This window comes from Mobula hypostoma, chromosome 24, assembly GCF_963921235.1.
Source record: "Mobula hypostoma chromosome 24, sMobHyp1.1, whole genome shotgun sequence".
Taxonomy (NCBI): domain Eukaryota; kingdom Metazoa; phylum Chordata; class Chondrichthyes; order Myliobatiformes; family Myliobatidae; genus Mobula; species Mobula hypostoma.
In genome coordinates this window covers 25864178-25886854 of record NC_086120.1, presented here as the reverse complement: position 1 = coordinate 25886854, position 22677 = coordinate 25864178, and the positions used below count along the sequence as shown (strand labels likewise).

At 41.4% G+C, this 22677-nt stretch overlaps 1 protein-coding gene across 4 annotated transcripts in view; it reads right to left on the bottom strand.

The window, feature by feature from the left end:
* The window catches only part of ssbp4 (single stranded DNA binding protein 4), a 161744-nt gene that overhangs the window by 18445 nt on the left and 120622 nt on the right, over positions 1–22677 (bottom strand). For all 4 annotated transcript variants that reach the window (XM_063032774.1, XM_063032773.1, XM_063032776.1 and 1 more), the window contains 3 exons: positions 3795–3878; positions 3153–3212; positions 1748–1814 (listed from right to left, as the gene is read on the bottom strand). In XM_063032774.1, the coding sequence (XP_062888844.1) occupies positions 1748–1814; positions 3153–3212; positions 3795–3878 (211 nt within the window). The remainder of the gene's footprint in view (positions 1–1747; positions 1815–3152; positions 3213–3794; positions 3879–22677) is intronic.

Genomic DNA, 22677 nt, shown 5'->3' with positions numbered 1-22677 from the left:
TACTGAATCCCTTCCAGGTTCTCCATGTGGGCGGCAACACTCTAACAGAACACTCCTGGGAACTTGCTGTGAAAGTGGTGCACTTACAGGAAGCCACTATGGATCTACTGATAAATATCCCACTGTCTCCCAGGAATCTCCTGTGAATGCTGATATGCTTCTGGAAACTAATACACTCCAGGCTTCACACTTTCAGGGTACTGATACACTCTCAAAGACCTCCCTGTAAAACCCAGCAGACTCAGAGTCTGTGTATTTGGCAATTGAGTGTTACAAAGCCCCACTTAGGTCTCGCCTTAAGAGGATGTTGAAAATTCAGTGGTGAACCGAGTTGGTGGTTGGAGGTGAACTATTTTTAGTTCAAGGCTCATCTTTGATCATAAAACATGCTGTCTACGTCAGAAATACAAAAAACAGTTCATGTTTTTTTTTACATTCATAGTGGCAATCAGTCTGTACACTCATTGTGTTACTGGGTATCTACATTCGCAGCGTTAGCACATTCTGTGTACAAGGCACCATTACGACACGTGCCACTTCCAAGTATTTTTCAGAGGCTTTTACATTCGAATGAGAGCTGATTTCATGAAACACACAAGATTCTCTTGGGACTTGATGGGATATTTGGAGTGATGATGTTTGCAAAAACTAGGGTAAATAGAATTACAGTCTTGACATGGGGGTCAGCTATTCAGGGAGATGTGAAAAGGGTTCTTCACCCACCTTGGGAATTACTGGTCCTCCCAGGTTACAGCTGGGTTCTGCTCCTGTGAACTGCTCATAACCCAGACAGGACAGTTCACAACTTGGAAACTGAATTCCCACACAGGAAAAGCCTGCAGACCCCAGCAAGTTCATCCCATGGTCCTCAAACACTTGTTCAGTTGTACAGGTTGTACATAATTCAGGTGTTTGTAAGCTGAGAGAAACAATCTGTATTTGTTGAACAGATTTATTAAAGGTTCATTTGATGAGTGCATTCAAGACAAAAGTGGGAACATTTTTGGCTATTAAAGGAATCAAACGTCATGGAATTGCTATAGGAAGGAGACATTGGAGTAAAGCATCATCTCCTTACTGAATAGTATACAGAGATAATTGCACTTTGAATAGATTCCATTCTATCCTGTTTATGTCCGAGAACAAAACCATCACATGCTACTATAGATCAAATGGGATGACTAACTAATCAGCAGGTATTTACAGGTTAATAAGGAGAAGTTGGATACTCTATAAGAACACAAGATACATGAGCAGAATTAGGCCATTCGGCCCATTGAGTCTACTCTGCCATTCAAATACAGCTGATTCTCTTGTTTCAAACCTATCTCCTCATCAATCTCATACTGAAATTCACCATTTACTCAGCCTGTTAAAAATTTTCTGCTATCCCTCGTGTTGGACAAGGGAGTGCTTTTGGTGAGGGGGGTGGGGATGCAAAGAGGACAAGTCAAGAAATGGTTCAAACAGCTCATGGTGCTGAGGAATGGTTCAGAAGTACATTTCCCCTCTTTTTGCATTAGTTATTTTTATCTATTTTATATACTTCTTAATGTAATTTAGGTTTTATTATTATGTATTGCATTGTACTGCTGCTGCAAAACAACAAATTTCACGACACATACAAAGTGATATTAAACCTGATTGTGATTCAATCAAAGCCTCCAACATCTGCAGGGCAGGTATCTGTGGACAGTGTTGGTGCAGCCCTTGGGCTCAGTGCACAGCATGGTTCCGCCATACCCACCTTGCTGTCTTGTGGGGTCCATTGCATTTGGTAACAGTGGCTGAGATCCCGGGACTCCAATAGGAGGCTACAGGAAAGGAAGGAAGGGTTAACACACAGGGCAGGATTCCCATTTCCACTCCCCTCCACATTGGCCCAATCTCTGCATGCCCAGGCTCTGCCGCTACCTCCTGGGCTCCCAGGCTCACCCACCCCACACTCTCCCAAGCGTTTGTCTGTCTTCTTGCAAAGGGGCCAGCTCAGCGGGCACTGGTGGTGGTGACATATCCAGTGTTCCAGTACTGAGCTCAGGACCAGTGGCTTTGCAGGTGCTGCAGCTCTTTCTGCTCCCACTCCTCATCATCCCCTCGCCTTAACCTCACAGATTGAACAGACACTTATTTCTAGATGGGGACCCACGGGTCGATCTGATACTTGTTGTCCTCCCCGGTTACCTGACAGGCTGGCTCTTACTTCTGATGCCCAGCATGGCTTAGTTCACAAGACCATAAGGCATAGGACTAGAATAAGGCCATTTGGCCCATCATGTCAGCTCTGCCATTTGATCACAGCTGACTTATTTTCCCCCTCAGTCCCATTTTCTTGCTTTCTCCCTGTAACTTCTGATGCCCTTACTAACTAAGAACTTGTCAACCTCTGCTTTAAATATACCCAATGGTTTGGTCTCCATAGGCGTCTGTCCCAATGAATTCCACACAAATTCATCACCCTCTGGCTAAAGAAATTCCTACACTGTCTGTCTATTCTTAAACTGTGCCCTTTGGTCCTGGATTCCCCACTAATGGAAACATCCTCATCACTTCTACCCTATCTACATTTTTTAATATTTGGTATATTTCAATGAGATTTCCACCCCCCCCCCCCTTCATTCTTCTATTCTCTAGTGAGTTCAGGTCCAGAGGCATCCAATGCTCCTCATATGCTAACCGTTTCATTTTCAGGATCATTCTCGCAAACCTTCTCTGGCCCTTCTCCACTGCCAGCACATCCTTTCTCAGATATGAGACCCGAAAATCAGGGCTCTGGGGGAGGGGGTGCAGTTTGAAGTGAAAGGTGAGACCTGGAATATCATATAGGCCCAGACCCAGGCAGGGGAATGGCTGGTTTGCAACAATCCGGCAAGTTCTCAACCTCTCTCGCCGAGGTGAGTTCCTGATTTCCACATGATGATGCGGAAATTAATGGCAGATGTTGTTGTTTGAGGCATCGCCTTTTGAAGGTGTCCTCGACGTTGGGAGGCTTGTGTCCTGATGGAGCTGGCTGAGTTTACAACCTTCCGCAGTTCTTTCCTACCCTGTGCACTGATCCCTCACAGATGCAGTCAGTTACAACTCTCCCTGCAGAACGCCTGAGTGTATCCTGTACCCTATCGAGAAGTCAGGGCCATAAATCTGGCGGCACTCACCTGTGCTGATATCCGGAGTGAGTTCCGGGGGCCACCTGGGTACCGAGGAGACATGAAGGACTGTTGGGTGAGAAACACAGTTCTGTCACTAGGGAGGATTCACTGTTACTCCAGATGTTCCAGAAACTCCCAGCTACTCCCCGTGCCTTTGAGAAGCTATGTGGAAGAGCCCCGCAGAGGACTTGGTGCATTTCCCAAGCCATGCGCCTCCGCAGCAGAAAATGTCTGCGCAGATGAAATTAGATCGGATCTGGAGGCAAAATCCCTCTGCACTGTCCCACCAAACATTCCCAGACCCTAATCCAACAAACATTCTCAGGGTGGGAATACCACAGATTTCTTCTACACTGTCCCATCAAACATTCCTAGGTAGGGTTAATTGGGGTTCAATGCACAGGAAAAGTTGTTTCTACACTCTTGTATCAAGTTCTCCCTAGGCAGAAACAGCACAATTAGATCTAGAGGAAAACTCTTTGGTCTATCTCATCCCTACAAATATCTCAGGGCAAGAATACTGCAGGTCAGATACAGAGGAAAGTCCCCTCTACACTGTCCCGTCAAACATTCTCCCCAGCATGGGTTAAATAGAGAGTGAAGTTCCTTCCCACTGTCCCCTTCCTTATGACGTCGGACAGCACTCACCTGACCATGGGGTCCCATGATGGGGTTGTTGGGATTGTGTCGAGGTGCCTGACTGTGTTGTGTTGGTTGTGATCCAGGGGGACCCTTCAACAGAACAAAGTTGAAAAGAAATTAGTCACAATTGGGACAGACCTGGGTTAAATTGCATTATATCCCTGTTCACTGCATTCGGTCCAGGGAACCACACCAACCTGACTTTAGTTAGCTGATACCAACATCACATGAAGTTTACAATGGGCAAGGACATGGACAAAGGACAGGGGAGAAGGACTAACTAGAGGGCACCCTCACAGAGGTACAATGGGCTGAATGGCCTTCTTCCGAGTGGGACTTTGCATGATCCAAGGCCATCCTGAATAGTCTGAGTTTGACTATAGATGTATAGATGCAGTGGGATCTGTTCTCCCGAGGCCAGAAGACTCGGGGAAACTTCTGGAACTTTCTGTAATAGAGGGCTGTGCTGTTGAGTGTGCTCAAAATCAGGAATGATGTAATGCAATCTAAATATACAGGGAATAGGTGGTAAAACAGATGAAGAAGAGGATTAGTCACTATCCTATTGACTAGTGAGACAGATTGGAAGGGTGGTAAAACTTATCTTTTAGGGACCCGGCATAAACTGGCTTTGTTATTTAATTGATTATCGCAGGAATGTGTTTTCAAATCCCATTTTTACAAATTGAGGATCTGGAACAAACCAACTGTAAGCAGTTGAAGTATCAAGCTTGATTCTCCTTGTTGATGGAAGGGAATAAATAATCAACATCTTGGCCAAAATGTTGATGGCTTATCTCCCTCCATAGATGTTGCTTGACTCGCTGACTTCCTCCAGTATTTTGAGTGTGCTGTTCAGGATTTCCAGCACTGCAGAATCTCCTGTTGCTGATGGTTATTAATTGTTGTCTACTGACATCTGCTGGAGGATGTCTGCATGTGCAGCTAAGCCTGGATATGCTGAGACTGCAGAAAAGTATTCTATCTTTGAATCAGTGCCTCGGAGATATGTGGCATTGCTGACCTTGAGGTTTAAATTCACAAATGATGTGGGCATGGGGAAAAGATAAACTATGGACTGAATTTTCTCTTTGGACTTCAGTGAACTGGTGCAAGCTGATGTAAATGACAAAGTCAGGTACGTTGCCGATGAAACTTTTGGAAAAGTTTGTGTTATTGTTCCACAACATTGCCCAATTATTACATGGACAATATTACAACAATTTGTGTCCAGATTGTCAATTTTACTTAAAGTACATGCATAACACAGTTGGAGCTATCAACGAAATCCTTCTGCGATTCCAGTTTGATCCGGAATCACTGCTTCATAAGTGAGATGGCATTCCAGGTCAAACATCTGGACATCTTTACATAGAAGATAGGACACAGAACATAGTACAGTACAGCACAGGAACAGGCTCTCTGGCCCACAGTGTTGTGCCAAACCAAACAAATTAGTAATCAAATTGCCTACTAAACTGGTTAATAAATTTCACGACAGATGCCAGTGGCCTTCGTAAATACCCTATCAACCTGTGTAGCTACTTTGAGCAAAGAACTTGGACCACAAGTCCCCTCTCCTCCTCCTCCTCCTGTACTGCCTCTTTACTTTTGACCTACCAAAGTACAACACTTAACCGGGTTAAACTCCATCTATCATTTCACTGCCCATATTTGCAACTGATCTATATCCTGCTGTATTCTTTGCCAGTCATCTACGCCAGGGGTCCCCAACCTTTTCTGCACTGCGGACCGGTTTAATATTGACAATTTTCTTGCGGACCAGCTGACCGGGGGGGGGGGGGGTGCAGGTAGGGTTGCCAACTTTCTAACTGTGTTTACCGCGAGAAAGACTACCATGACCATGAAGTCTTGCACGGGCACCTGTGTGCATGCAGGGCATGCGCATACATACCCTATGTGCAGATTTTTTTCTACAAATCGTTTTTGGCGTTTCTGTTCAGTGAAACTACACTGTACATACATTATTTCTACTTTATATAGGCTGTGTATTTATCATATCATTCCTGCTTTTACTATATGTTAGTGTTATTTTAGGTTTATGTGTTATTTGGTATGATTTGTTAGGTTATTTTATTTTTTGGGGTCTGGGAACGCTCAAAAATTTTTCCCATATAAATTAATGGTAATTGCTTCTTCGCTTTACGCCATTTCGGCACGAAAGGTTTCATAGGAACGCTCTACCTTAGAGGGGGAAATACGGGACAAGGGCAGTCCCGTATGGGACAAACCAATTTAGCCCAATATACGGGATGTCCCGGCAAATACGGGACAGTTGGCGACCCTAGTTGGGGGGGGCGGGGGGGAGGTATTAATCACGACCGGAATATAAGTCAACTATAAGTCATTTATAAGTGGCTAATACACTCAATTTTGTTTCTAAAAGTTTATCTAACGAATTTAATATTAAACGCACAGCACATATTTTCCTCGCATGAATATAGTGATAAGTCAATTATAAGTCACTTATAAGTCAATAACATCATAACATTTTAAGAAACGTTTGGATATTAAACACACAGTGCATATTTTCTCGTACGAACATATAACATCATTGCAACACACCAATATCGCTGAATCAGTGGGAGCCCTGGGCTTGTTTTCCTGCAACAAGACGGTCCTATCGAGGGGTGATGGGAGACAGCGATACTCGAAGGGGGTTCCTTATGTCCAGTCTATTCCGCGATTTAGTTTTCATTGCATTCATTGCAGAAAACCCCGCTTCGCAGAGATATGTTGGAAATGGAAGCAATGTTTTCAGTGCTTTCGTGGCTTTCTCAGGATATTTAGCCTTGACTTTGATCCAGAATGCCGGCAGAGATGTTATGTCCAACATACTTTTCATCCCGCCGTCATTTGCAAGCTCGAGGAGTTGATCTTCTTCCTGCACTGACATGGATGACGCGTGGGTAATGACCTCGTGTGCGTTCAAGTTCAACAGTGGGTGTGACGGGAATGAGGAAAGGTGCAGCTGACTCATATCACCAAGTCATATCGTTTCCTCGCGGCCCAGTAGCACATGCTTTGTGGCCCGGTGGAACGTCACCATTCTTCGCATCATCTGCAAACTTAACCTAACTATCTGAAATTTCATCTGGGTCATTTATATACATCAAAAGCAGCAGAGGTCCCTGTACAGATCCTTGTGGAACACCAATAATCACAGATATCCAACTAGAATAAGTCCCTTCGAACACCACCCTCTGTCTTCCGTGGACAAGTCAGTTCTGAATCCAAACAGCCAATTCACCATTGATCGCATGCACCTTAATCTTCCGGATGAGCCCCCCACTAGGAACCTTGTCAAACACCTTACTAAAAATCCATGTAGACAACATCCACAGCTCTATCTTCATCTCATCAAAAAACACAACCAAGTTAGTAAGACACGACTTGCCCCACACATGCTGATTCTCCTTAATTAGGCCATCGTTTTTCAAATGCTTATAAATTTGATCTCTGTGAGTCTTCTCCTTTGCTGGGTCACCATCAGGCTGCAAGGGTAGCTACACTAACCACAACTTTGAACTGATTCCACAACGTACGGACTCACTTTCAAGGACTCTGCAACTCACGTTCTCAGAGTTATTTATTTACTTATTTACTTTTAATTTGCAGAGTTTGCTGAACCGTCCAAGGCACCCACCTGCTTCAATCAGGCTTCAATTGTACAAGTGCTCAAGCAGAATATGGAAACTTGCCTCAGTAAGTACTTACATCCACCGTGGTTAAGTGCTTTGAGAGGTTGATCATGAAGCATATCAACTCCTGCCTGAGGAATGATTTGTATGCAGCTCAGTTTGCTTCCTGTCACAACAGTTCAACAGCAGATGCCATTTCATTGGCTCTTCACTCAGCTCTGGACATTGGGACAATGAAGACCTATAAATCACGATGCTCTTCATTGACTACAGGTCAACAGTATCATCCCCTCAAAACGAATCACCCAGCTCCAAAACATAGGCCTTGATGCCTCCCAGTGCAATTGGATCATTGATTTCCTCACTTGCAAACCCCAATTAGTTCAGATCGGCAACATCTCCTCCACAATCTCCATCAGCACGGGTGCACCACAAGGCTGTGTGCTTAACCCCCTGCTCTAGCTGCTTTACACTTATTACTGTGTTGCAAAGTACAAATTCAATACTATATTTGAGTTCGCTGATCACACCACTGTGGTTGACAAAATCAAAGGTGGTGATGAATCGTCACCTGGGAGGGAGATTGAAAATCTGGTTGAATCGTGCCACAACAACGACCTCCCACTCAACATCAGTGAAACCAAAGAACTGATTATTGACTACATGAGAAAAAACCAGAGTTCCATGATCCAGTCCTCATTAGGGAATCGGAGGTGATGAGATAACCTTAAAATTCTTTGGTGTTATCATTTCAGACGATCTGTCCTGGGACCAGTACCAAAGTACCATCACAAAGAATGCACGACAGTGCCTCTGCTTTCTTAGAGCTTAGCACAGATCAGGTGTGTCATCTAAAACTTTGACAAACTCTACAGATGCACAGTGGAGAGTATCTCGACTGGCTGCAACACAGGCTGGTATGGAAACACCAATGCCCGGGAATGGAAAAAATTATAGTAAGTGGATGCAGTCCATTCCTACACAGGCACAGCCCTCCCACCATTAAACACATCTACAGAGCCCTGTTGGCAGCTGATGGAGTAGCATCGTTTTAGATTGCTCCTACCCCGTTTACTTAATTGTCTCCTACCAGTCTTTTTCTCGTAACCTTATTACAATACTTTAATACTGCTTTACTATGACTGGGAAAAGAACCAAAGCGTCTGCAAAAGAAAGGGAAACAGAAGATGAAGCCCCAGTCACTTTGGAATCAATCAGTGACTTCCTTAAACGGCAAAAATCAGAATTTTCTGAGGAGTTTCAACAACTTAACCACAAATTGGATACAATTCAACAAACTTTATCTGAGCATGAGAACTGAATTCAGGAAAATACTGCGAAGCTGGTGATACTTGAAGAGAACATTAACGATACAATTAAACTCTGCAAAGAATTATCTTTATCCAATGATAAAATGCTGAAAAGGATCATCAGTCTCGAAAATAGAAACAGGAGAAATAACTTGTGAATTCTGGGTCTTGAAGAATCAATTGAAGGCGCTGACCCTACAAAGTTTTTTGAAAACTTTCTGAAACAGCTTTTCCCTACTTTATTCACTTCCGAGCTGAAGCTCGATTGAGCATATCGCTCTCCGACTTTGAAGCCATTGTCGTCGGCAGCGAGACCCAGATAGGTCACTGAGCTTTCATGAATTTCGTATTAAGGACTTTTTAATTCCCCATACCCATCGACAAGGAATGATCGATTTCCAAAATTACAAGGTTAGATTTGTGGAAGACTATTCGCCTGAAGTTATGGCTGATCGCATGAAGTATAAAGAAGTTATGTCGAAATTCTACAATAAAGGATATAAACCATCCTTTCGGTTCCCCGCCCATCTGAGTATTGTTTTGAAGAACGGATTGTGAAAAAGAATAAAGTCGGTTGAAGAAGCAAAAGAGTTTCTGAAGGATGCTGTCTTAAACTGTTATATTTGTCATTTGATCAATTTTTTTCTTCTGTTAATATGAATTTGAAATAAGGTTTCATTAAGCTTACGTTTTGGCTGTTCATATATTGTCCTTTGTTATATTTTTTTTGATACTTTTTTATTTTATCCCTTTTTGGGGCTTTATTTTAATACAGCTTTCTTTGAATTTGTTTAAACTGATCCTTTCATATTTTCGAATACTGAGTTATTTTTCTTTTTATGTTGTGTCTTGGTAGGGACATAATGGCCTTGAAGGACTGGAGTTTTTTCTGTCAACAGGATTTTTTGGGGAGGGAACTTAGTTCTTAGCTCGCTGACTGTCTATTGGTCAGCTTTCTCATTTTGGGTCGGGGGGGTAGGGCCTATTTTTCTCTGGGAGCTGTGCTGGGTTGAATATATGTTTGTTTGTTTGAGTACTTTACCTTACGGTTTGCTTTCTAGTTTTAATAACTTATGGCCAGATCTTCTAATTACATGTTGATTGGTATTTAAAATGGTTCGAAATATTAACTTATTTAGTTTGAATGTGAAAGGGCCGAATCACCCCATCAAAAGGAACAAAGTGTATGCTTATATTAAAAAATTAAAAGCACCCATTATTTTCTTACAAGAAACACACATACGTAGCTGTGATAGCTTACGTTTTTGTACTCGGTGGAAGGATATGCAATTCCATTAATGCAAAATCATGTGGAGTTTCAATTTTTGTAGATAATACAGTTTCCTTTGTTCAGCATAAAGTTGTTTCGTACCCCAATGGTCGATTTGTTATTGTATCAGGGAGTTTAGACAGTAAATTGATTGCTTTTGCTAATGTATATGCCCCCAACGTAGACGATCCAGGATTTTTTGAACGTCTACTTTCATTTTTGACAGATTTGTGTATTTACTCTCGTGATGGGAGGAGATTTTAACTGCTGGTTAGATCCAGTACTAGATCGCTCATCTATTAAACCAGCCACATTTAATAAATCAGCTTTGTTTATCCAATCCTTTTTAACTAAATGTGGTATAGTTGATGCTTGGCTTTTTCTCCATCTGACACTCAGGGAGTATTCTTTTTTCTCTCATGTTCATCGTTCTTATACCAGTATTGATTTTTTTTTATTGATAGTCAAATGATTCCATTAATTCGATCGATCGAATATAAAGAGATTGTTATTTCTGACCACTCTCCTGTGCTTCTATCTTTAAATTTCCCTGGTCCTATCCTTATGAGTAGATTTTGGCGATTCAATTTAACTCTGTTACCCGATGAGGACTTTAAAAAATTTATGGAGAATCAAATTACTCTTTTTTTTGAAGAAAATACGTTGGAAGAGATGTCTAGTCTTATTATATGGGATACTTTTAAAGCATACATCCGGGGTCAAATTATTTCTTATACCGCAAACATCAATAAAAAAGCTAACAAAGAGAGAAATGAACTAGCCAATCAGTTAAAACAACTGGACCATAAATATGTTTTGGTACCTGATCCTGAAGCATATAAGAGAAGCATTGAAACTAAAACGAAATATGATCTTCTTTTAATGTATCCAATTGAAAGCCAACTTTTAAAAGATAGAAGTCAATTTTATATTCATTGAGTTAAAATTGGTAAGCTACTGGCAAATCAATTGAAGCCGTTTACAGCCAAGTGGCAAATTAAAGAAATATGTAAAATTAATGGAGACATGACAACTGACCACCTTGAAATTAATGACACTTTTAGGGAACTTTATTCTAAATTGTATAGTTCTGACTCTGTTAATGATAATATTGCAATGAATAATTTTTAGATCAATTAAATATTCCTAATCTTTCGATAGATGATCGTAGGCAATTGGATCAACCTATTTCCCAGAAGGAAATTGCTCAGGCTATTCGAGAATTGCATTCTGGGAAATCCCCAGGACCCGACGGATTCTCTGGAGAGTTTCATAAGGCTTTCTCCTCCTTGCTTATACCACATTTATGTTCTACCCTCACAGATTCCTTTAAGGTAGGAAGGTTACCGCAGTTTTTTTACAAAGCTTCCATTTCGCTTATTCTCAAAAAGAATAAGAATCCTACTGAATGTTCTTCATATAGACCTATCTCTTTACTCAATTATGATACTAAAATTTTATCTAAAGTGTTGGTTCGCAGACTTGAAAATATTGTACCTTCTATAGTTTTGGATGATCAGGCAGGATTTATTAAAAATCGATATTCCCATTTTAATATATGATGTTTGTTATGTACTCTCCATCTAAGGAAATATCGGAATGTGTGATATCTTTGGATGCGGAGAAGGCTTTTGACAGAATTGAATGGAACTTTCTATTTACATCCTTAGAAAAATTAAAGTTTGGACCTAATTTTATTCATTGGAGTAAATTACTTTATTTAACTCCCTCTGCTCGGGTTCTTACTAATTTTCAGAATCCTAAACCCTTTAAACTCCAACGTGGAACTAGACAAGGTTGTTCTTTGAGCCCTCTGCTTTTTGATTTGGTATTGGAACCCTTAGCAATTGCTTTTCGAGAGTCTAAAGAGATCACTGGTATTTTAAGGAGAGGTACTATTCATAACGTGTCGCTCTATACTGATGACTTATTGCTTTTTATATCTAAAGTTACAACCTCCTTACCATTTGTGTTCCATTTACAGACTAATTTTAGTCAGTTCTCAGGATATAAATTAAATCTACAGAAGAGTGAACTGTTTCCTTTAAACAATTTAATACCAACTGACATTAACCTTCCTCTTAAAATTTTAAGAAAACAATTTACGTATTTAGGAGTAACAATTACTACGAATTATAAAGATTTATTTAAGGAAAATTTTTAAACTTTATTGAATTACGTTAAAAAAACACTTTCTAATTGGTCGCCTCTCTCTTTATCACTGATTGGCCGAATCAATTGTATTAAAATGAATATCTTACCTAAATTTATATACTTTTTTCAAACTGTGCCTGTTTTTATTCCTAAATCTTTTTTGACTCTTTGGATTCAATTCTTTCTTCCTATATATGGAAGAATAAAAAACGTAGTATAAATAAAGCTCACCTTCAAAAAAACAAACAGAACGGAGGATTTGTCTTACTCAATTTTAGGTTATATTATTGGGCAGTTAATATACATAATATTACGTTCTGGATATATTACATTAACCATGAGAATTGCCCTACATGGGTTTCTCTGGAAGTTAACTCTGTTATAAAATTTTCCATTATTTCTTTACTTGGATCCTCGCTTCCTTTATCTTTAAACTAATTGACAATGTGGTGGTTAAACATACATTGAGGATTTGGTTATAGTTTAGAAAACATTTTGGTTTATTGAGATTCTCCCTCTCAAGTCCCATATTTTCTAATTGTTTTTTTTAAACCATCTTTAATTGACTTATCTTTTAAAGAATGTGATAGATTGGGTATTAAACGATTTCAGGATTTGTTTGATGGAGGGAATCTCTCTTCTTTTGTGCAACTTTCAACAAAATTTAACCTTTCTAACACTCTTTTTTCGATACTTACAGATTAGAGATTTTTTAAGATCGCAATTACTTACTTTTCCTACAAGTCCAGATAAGAATACAATTGATACAATTTTTAATCTGAAACCCTTTGATAACGGTTCAATATCTTACATTTATGGTCTACTGTTGGGACTGAAAAAGGCCTCTTTAGATAAAATTAAAGGACATTGGGAAAAGGATTTACAGATTTTCATATCTGATGAGAGCTGGAAGATTATTTTAACATTGATTAATTCTTCATCATTATGTGCTCGTCATTCTTAATTACAATTCAAAGTGGTACATAGAGTTCATATGTCTAAAGACAAGCTTTCCCGTTTCTACGCAGATATTTCCCCTTACTGTGATAGATGTACTAATGGAGTGGCCACACTAATTCATATGTTTTGGACATGTCTGAGTCTTGAAGAATTCTGGAAAGATGTATTTCAAACTTTTTCTGCACTTTTCAATGTCAGCTTTAAGCCCAATCCTTTGACTGCCATGTTTGGTATTGTTGAGGATAGTTGTACAAAATTGAAGCCATCTAATTTGTGGGTATTGGCCTTTATGTCTCTTATGGCCAGGAGGGCGACCTTGCTCAAGTGGAAGGAGGCTGCCCCGCCCACTCATGTTCAATGGCTATCTGACGTTATGTTGTGTCTTGATCTAGAGAAGATTCATTGTTCGATTTCTGATTCTAAACATGACTTTCTAATGTTATGGGGACCCTTTCTGAATTACTTTCACAATGTTTGAACTGTTATTAAAGTATGGATCTGAGCCATTATTATTATAATATCTTATGGTAAGGTATTCTTCTTTTTTTTTTACCAACCAGCTCATTTTGGTAGTGGGGGTAGATTTTTAAAAATAAAATACAATTATTTTATTCTATTTCACTTCTTAATTCAATCTTTTTTCTACATGATTGATTTGGAATATGGGATACTGTGATCATATTACTGTGATTTAATTGTAATGTAATTCATATTATTTACTTGCATCCTTAAGAATTTTGTATTTGTATTCATGTAGTTTATATAATATCAATAAAAATATTGAAAAAGAAACACACCTACAAGGAGCATTGCCACAATAAAGCAGCCTCCATCATCACGGAGCACTGTTCCCTCTAATTTGTGATGACCAGTGCACGCAAAGATCTTTTGCTGTGCAATTTTTTGCCCAGTGACAACAAGAAATGTGCGATGAATAATTTTTTTCCCAATAAAAACAGTATAAATAAGCCAGTTCTAAAATCTGCAGACAAATCATTGCAAACTCCATGATGTCAACACCGTCCACATCAGAAACCAGAAAGGGAAATGTGATTGTGTATGATTTTGAAATATACTTAACGTGCTAACGAGGCAGAGGGTGACAACCTTTTGTGCAGTTTGAACTCCTTTGTGCGCTGGTAGCAAAAGATGTGCGCGCGCAGACACACACGCACGCACGCACTGTAGAGGGAACATTGTCAAGGACTCCTACAATCCAGGCCATGCTCTCTTCTCACTGCTGCCATCGGAAAGGAGGTACAGGAGCCTTAGGTCCCACACCACCAGGTTCAGGAATATTTGAAGTACTACCCTTCAACCATCAGGCTCCTGAACTAGCAGGGATCACAGCACTCAACTCAACTCTGAACTGATTCCACAACCTATGGACTCACTTTCAAGGATTCTGCCACTCATGTCCTCAGTATTTATTTATTCATCCACCCATCCATTTATTCATCCACCCATCCATTTATTCATCCATCCATCCATTTATTCATCCACCCATCCATTTATTCATCCATCCATCCATTTATTTATTCATTTTTAAATGTGCAGAGTTTGTCTTCTTTTGCACATTGGTTGTTTGACTGTCTTTGTTTGCGTATAGATTTTCATTAATTCTATTGCTTCTCTGTTCCACTGTCAATGCTGCAAGAAAATGAATCTCAAGGTAGTATATGGTGACATACGTGTACTTTGATAATAAATTAAACTTTGAAAGATCCGTTCACTGCAACAGCAAGGCTGAGGATGCCCAGAGGTCCTTGATTCTGTGAAAGGACAAGGCAGTGGTTGTGAAGAGAGGTTATTCCCACGTGTGGGGGTTCGAAAACTGCTGAGTGCAAATATAAGGCAGCAAATTGTGAGCAGCTTCTTTCTCCAGAACGTGTCGCTGGCTCCTACTGACAATGGTTGTGATGGGAATGATGGTGCTGCTCTTATCAGGAAGCTGGAAGAGCACATGAGAGAGAAAGGGGACAGCAATGGGCAAAATCCCTGTTTAATTATAGCTGTCACAAATCAGTGGCAAGATGGCAAGAAGGGCAGCAGAGAGATGGTCTACTGCTTAACAAATGGGGAGCTTACTCTTGCTTTGTCGGGTTTTAACGTGCACAGGATGGCCTTGAACTCTGCTATCAGTCTACAAACTCACTAGACTCCATTAGACTATACATGATACACTAGGCACGGTCAGCAGGTCAGGCAATATCTGCAGAGAGGGAGACAGGGTTAACCCTTTCAGAGTCCTGGCTGACTCTTCATCCAGGAGGAAAATGGAGGAAACAAATACGTTTTACGCTGCAGCGAGAGCGAGGGTGGAGAGAAGAAAGTGCATGTCTGTGCTGGGTAGGAAATCAAGAGTTGACCCAATGCTTTCACTGCTGTCCAGCTGTAGATCAATGAGGAAGTTCAAGAGAGAGGGAAAAAAAAGCAACAAAAAGTACTTGCTAGAAATCTGAAATAAAAGAGAAATGTTGGAAATACTTGCAAATCAGGTAGCATCCACAGAGAGAGAATAACTGAGATAATGATGTACACAGTAAGCGGGTGCAGTGGAACTGGCCAACTTTGACACAAAGGGAGAAGGCGGCTTATCCTGGTTTAGGAAAGATGTTACTAAACTCGGAATGCAGAAACGAATTACCAGGACGTTGCCTGGACTTGGGGGGCATGAGTTACAAGGAGAGGTTGCGTGGACTAGGTCTCTATTCCCTAGAACATACGAGATCAGGGGTGACCTGGCAGAGGTACATAAAAATCATGAGGGTCATAGACAGGATGAAAGTACATACTCTTTTTAAGAGTTAAAATCAGAGGCAAGTGATTTAAAAGGGACACGTGGCACCTTCTTGACACTAAAGGGGTGAATACTTGGAATGGGCTTCCAGGAAATATTGACTGAGGCAGGCACGTTAGCCATTAGATAGGTATATGGATAGGAGAGGTTTAAATTTCAAAGTAAATTTATTATCAAAGTACGTATATGTCACCATACATTACCTTAAGATTCATTCTGGAACATAGAACAGTCCAGCACAGATTCTTCAGCTTAAAATGTTGTGCCAAGCCAATTAAATTAGTAATCAAATGGCCAACACAATGTCTTCTGAATAGAATAGAATAGAATAGTACAGCACAGTACAGGCCCTTCGGCCCACAATGTTGTGCCGACCCTCAAACCCTACCTCCCATATAAGCCCCCACCTTAATTTCCTCCATATACCTGTCTACACAATGTCCATGTCCTTCTATGTTCCTCACATTCATGTGCTTATCCAAAAGTCTCTAGAGTTTTTGCCTCTATCATCCTTTCAGGCAGCGCATTCCAGGCACCCACTTCTCTGTGTAACAAAAAAACAACTTGCCTCCTCACGTCTCCTTTGAAATTAACCCTTCTCACCTTAAATGCCTGCTCTCTGAAATTAGGCATTTCAACCCTGGGAGAAAGACACTGTCTGTCTACTCTATCTATATCTCTCATAATCTTATAAACCTCCATCAGATCTCCCCTCAGCCTCCACAGCTCCAGAGAAAACAGCCCAAGTTTTCCTCTTGTTACACCACATGCCCTCTAATCCAGGCAGCATCCTTATAAGCCTCTTCTGCACCCTCTCCAAAGCCTCGATGTCCTTGCTATAATGGGGCAACCAGAACTGTATGCATTACTCCAGATGCGGCCGAACTAGAGTTTTATAAAGCTGCAAACAAGAGAAAATCTGCAAATGCTGGAAATCCATGCAACACACGCAAGATGCTGGAGGAACTCAGCAGGCCAGGCCGCACCCATGGAAAAAAAGCACAGCTGACATTCCGGGCCGAAACCCTTCAGCAGAACAGCCGAAGCTGCAACATTTTGGACTCATTGCCTTGACTAATAAAGGAAAGTGTGCCATATGCCCTCTTAATCTCCCAAACAACCTGGGTAGCCACTTTTGGGGAGCTATGAACTTGGACCCCAAGATCCCTCTGCTCATCAACACTGTTAAGAGTCTTGCCCTGAACAGCGTACTGTCTCTTTACATTTGACCTAATGCTTCAGATTTGGCCAGACTAAACTCCATCTGCCATTTTGTTGCCCATATCTGCAACTGATCTATGTATATCCCAATGTACTCTTTGCCTGTCTTCTATGCTATTCACAGCATCATCAATCTTCATATCATTGACAAACTTACTTACTAACCCATCCAGCTAAATTGTCATCCGAGCCATTTATATACATCACCAACAGCGGAGTTTCCAGTACAGATCCCTGTAGAACACCACTAATCACAGACCTCCAGCTAGAATAAATCCCTTCGACCACCACCCTGTCTTCATTGGGGCAAGCCAGTTCTGAATCCAAATGGCCAAATATTAATCTTCTGAATGAGCCTCCCATGAGAGACCTTGTCAAACGCCATTCTAAAATCCTTGCAGCCAACATCCATAGCTCTGCCTTCATCAATCACCCTCGTCACCTCATCAAAAAACTCAATCACATTAGTAAGACAGGACTTGCCCTGCACAAAGCCATGCTGCCTCTCCCTAATTTGGCCATGGTTTTCCAAATGCTCATGAATCCTATCCCTGAGAATTCTCTCAGTAATTTCCCTACCACTGATGTGAGACTGTAGTTTCCTGGATCTTCTTTGGATCCCTTCTTGAATGGAACAACATTAGCTACTTGCCAGTCCTCCGGGACCTCTCCTGTGGCTGGAGAGGACACTAAGATATTCCTCAAGGCCCCAGCGAGCTCTTGCCTCTCTCAATAACCTGGGGTATATCTCGTCAGACCCTGGGGACTGATCTACCTTAATACTCTCTGAGAGACCCAACACTACGTCCTCCTTTACCTCAAAAAGCCCTAGCATATCAACATGCTGCATACCTGTTCCTCACTGTCCCGGTGGCTACAGGAGGGCACCCAGTTACAATCCCATCAGAATGGTTGCACCCTTCCTATTTTTAGATTCTACCCATATAAACTCAGTGGCCGAGCCCTCCATTATGTCCTCTCTGAGTGCAGCTATGATACTGTCCCTGATCAGTAGTGCAGCTTCCTCTACCCCCCATCCCAATTCCCCCCCCCCGTTATCTTTTCTAAAACATCAAAACCCTGGGATATTAAGCACCCTTTCCTGATTTTCTTGCAGACATTCACAGTAGAACAAAGAAATACAATAGAAGCAATGAAAAAATACATACAAATAAAAGACTGACAAACAACTAGTGAACAAAAGACAAACTGTGCAAATACAAAAATAGACCAATAGATAGATAGATGGATAGATAGATAATACTGAGAACATGAGTTATAGAGTCCTTGAAAGTGAGTCCTTAGTTTGTGGAGTCAGATCAGTGTTAAGGTGAGTGAAGTTCTCCACACTGGTTCAGGAGCCTGATGGTTAAAGGGTAATATCTGTCCCTGAACCTGGTGGTGTGGAAGCTAAAGCTCGTGTTCCTCCTTCCCGATGGCAGCAGAAACAGAGCATAGCCTAGGTGGTGGAGATCCTTGATGATGGATGCTGCTTTTTTTGTGGCAGTGCTCCTTGTAGATGGTTCAGAGGGCTCTGGGCTAAATGCAAGCAGATGGGACTAACCCTGGCAACACAGCATGGATGGGTTGGGGTACAGAGCCTGCCTCAATGCTGTAAGACTCTGTAAGGCTCTAGCCGAAACTGTTGAATTCACTACTGAGCCCCAAGGTTTACAATTTGCTTAAACAATCCCTTCAGCTTACACTGGAATTGACGGATCGACATGGCAGATCAAAGACAGGTCTCAAGTGAGTTACTGTGCGAGGGAACTGGAAGCTCCTGGTCACTCTTGTAGTGATCTGCAAAGCATCACCTAATTAGCACTGGCACCCTCATTGTAAAGGAGACCACATTGTGACCCCTCACTGTAAAGGAGACCACATTGTGACCCCTCATTGTAAAGGAGACCACATTGTGACCCCTCACTGTAAAGGAGACCACATTGTGAGCACTGCAGGCTCTCTACCAGATTGGAAGAAGTGCAATTGTGCTGCTGATTACTTCGAAGGACTGTTTGTGCTCTTGGACTGTTGGGAAGAGAAGTGGTCAAAGGACAAATGTGTATTTCCTATGTTGTGTGGAAAAGTGCTGAGAGGAAAGTGAATGGAGATGAAAGAGTGAAGCAGTTATGGAGGGAATGGTTCCCTCGGAATGCTGAAAGAGGAAGGGATGGGAAGATGTATCTGATGGTGACATCATATTAAAGGCAGCAGAAAATCTATTGAAAATGGAAGCTGGGGACGAGGGGAATGGCCTTTGTTCTGCCTGGGAGAAATGGTCAGAGTAGAGGATAAGGATGCAGAGATGGAAATTTAAATATTTCATTTAGTATTTTATTTCATATTTACCCTCAGAAATACTGTCTGTAAACAATTTTCACCGCAGATAAATCCTTGCAGTAAAAAATTAAATAAATGCTATTAGTTTTTCTCTTTGGAATATTAAAATTCCACAGGCACAAAGGAAGATTAAAACTTTGTTTTCTAATTTTTAACTGTAAATACACAGTCCAAGTTTGTGTACACAGTAATTAATGTTACCTTGAGCAACACACACAAAATGAAAGGACAAGGGAATCTGTGGAAAGTAGGGAATGGGGGGAAGTAAAGATGTGTTTGGTGGTAGGATCGCATTGAAGATGGCGGAAGTTGTGTGAATGGTCTGTTGGACGTGGCAGCTCATGGGGTGGTAGGAGAGGCCAAAAGGAACTCTATCCCTGTTAAGGAAGCGGGAAGATGGGGTGAATGCAAATGTCTGTGAAATGGAGGAGATGTGGGTGAGGGCAGCAACAATGGTGGAAGAAGGGAAACCCTGTTCTTTGAAGAAAGACATCTCTGATGTCCTCCTTCTTCAAAGAATGGGGTTTACCTTCCTCCACAATTGATGCTGCTCTCAGCCACATTTCCTCCATTTCTGAGGTATCCATGCTCACCCCATTTTCCTGTCGCCCTAACAGGAACAGAGTACCTCTTGTCCTCACTTACCATCCCATGAGCCTCCACATCCAACACATCATTCTTCGCAACTTCCACCAAACACATCTTTACTCCCCATTCCCCCCCCCAACTCCCTGCTTTCTACAGGGATCGCCTCCTCCGTGATTCCTAGTTCATTTGTCCCTCCCCACTAACCTCCCTCCTGATACTTCCCCCTGAAAGCGACAGAAGTGCTGCATCCGCCCATGCACCTCCTCCCTTACCTCCACTTAGGTTCCAAACAGTCCTTCCAGGTGAGGCAACACTTCACCCGTGAAACTGCTGAGGTCGTCCATTGTGTCCGGTGCTCCCGATGCGACCTCCTCCACATTGGTGAGACCCATCTTAAATTGTTGAACACCCCCGCTCCAGTCACCAAAAACATAATTTCCTGGTGGCCAACTATTTTCGTTCCTCTCCCCATTCCTGGTCCAACATGTTGATCCATGGCTTCAGCCACAGTGAGACCAGCCTCAGCGTGGAGGAGAAACACCTCATATTCCATAAAAGTAGCCTCCAACCTGTTGGCATTAAAATTGATTTCTCCTTCTGGTACTTTTTCTTTAATTCCCTTTCCCCTTCCCTCTTCCTCAATTCACTACTCTGGACTCTTACCTCTTCTCCTTACATGCCTATCACCTTCCCCTGGGTCCCCTCCTTTGTCCCTTTCTCCCATGGTCTTCTCTCCTTTCTTATCAGATTCCTTCTTCTCCAGCCATTTACCTTTCCCACCCACCTGGCTTCACCGATCAGTTCTAGTCTGTCCTCCCACCTCTATCTTTCATTCTGGCATCTACCCACTTCCTTTCCAGTCCCAATGAAGCGTCCTGGCCTGAAATGTCAACTGTTTATTTGTTTCCATAGCTGCTGCCTGATCTGCCAAGTTCCTCCAGCATTTTGTGTGTGTTGATCTAGATTTCCAGCATCTGCAGACTCTTAACCATATAACATATAACAATTACAGCACGGAAACAGGCCACCTCGACCCTTCTAGTCCATGCCGAACTCTTACTCTCATTCTTGTTGAAGAGATGACTATTTAGCAAAAAAAAATGTACAATAAGTGGACAATACTTATAAAGGAGGTAAAAAGAGAAAATGGAAAGAAATTTTAAATCTGTGTGCAAACATTGCCAACTTTATTGCATGTTTAACAGTTAAAACGGTAAATATTTAAAAACATCTGAGGAGGTGGGATTCAAAAATTGTACTGGCATAGAACTGATAATGTTTAAAAATTATTTCAAGCTCTCAAACATGAAATCCCCTGGAAGAGCTTACTGTATTAAACACAGTTTGTTCCTAGTTAGTTCCTGTTTACTAGAAGGCTGACCATACAGAATAAACTTTGTGTTATCATGAACATGGCTGAAGATGTCAGGACCTGTTATATACAACTAAGAAAAAAATGATTCATGTGAGTGAAGATCAAAGTCAATTCTGATTGTAAGTCTGGCCCTTACCCGAAGAAAAGAAAACTGGAATATAAGGATTTGGTGATAGGTGAAATGGAGAGGTCTGAGAGGAGGCTTGTGTGGAATCAGCTCGCAGAATGGTCTTCTTTAGTTCTTTACATGTAATGTTAACTGAATTGCAGTTCTGAACTGAATATGATCCTCACCCCTTTTACAATGCGGTGGAATAACTAGTCACAATAACCGCTGATTTTAACCAGCAATTACTTTGTAGTATGAAGCAAAATGTATCGAATTAATGTGTAGATATAACTGGAGTTTATTTTTCAGTTTAGGCAAGGTTGAAAGTGCGGGAGCAGGGATCCAAGTATTTTAGCTCTTTGAATGTTTGCAGACTATCAGAAAGAAGTGCTTGCTGGTGTAGAAGGCAGGAAACAGATATTGCCACATGATGGCAGTGTTGTTCAACGAATGAAAGAACAGCCAATTAAATGATAAAGCAGAAAATATTGGAATTACTCAGGTTAGGTAGCATCTGCAGAGACAGAAAAATAATCCTTAACCTGAAATGTTGACTTTTTTCCTCTCTTCACAGATGCCGAGTATTTTCTGCATTTTCCATTTTTATTTCTGGTTTCAAGCATCTACATTTTTCCCACTTTTTTTAATAGCCAAAAACGTTGCACAAGATTAGAGAGAAAATTGGGAAGAATGAAATATCGGAGAATGTTCACAAAACAGACAGCAAAATGTCGGGGAGATTCAGAGGGCATGAAATAGAGAGCAGAAAACAAAGAGAACACAGAGACAGCAGAGAATGTGTGTAGAGAGAGTGGCAAGGTGGGTAAGCTAGACTCTGGAGTAATGGTTCCTACTCTATGGTTGTGATTCCCTTTGGGATCTCAAATCCAAAAGACGGCATTGTAAAAATGCTGGTCAGGTACTGCAGGACGTGTTTACGACATGTTGACTACATTGCTTTGAGGGTCTAAGGAATACTCTAGGGTTTCAGTGAGGTCATGCTGAGAGATTCAGAAGGCAGGGAACCAGTGAGGAAACAGAGAACGTGGAGAGATAATGGAAGAGGTATCAGGGAATTAGCCGATGGACTCGGAGAGAGA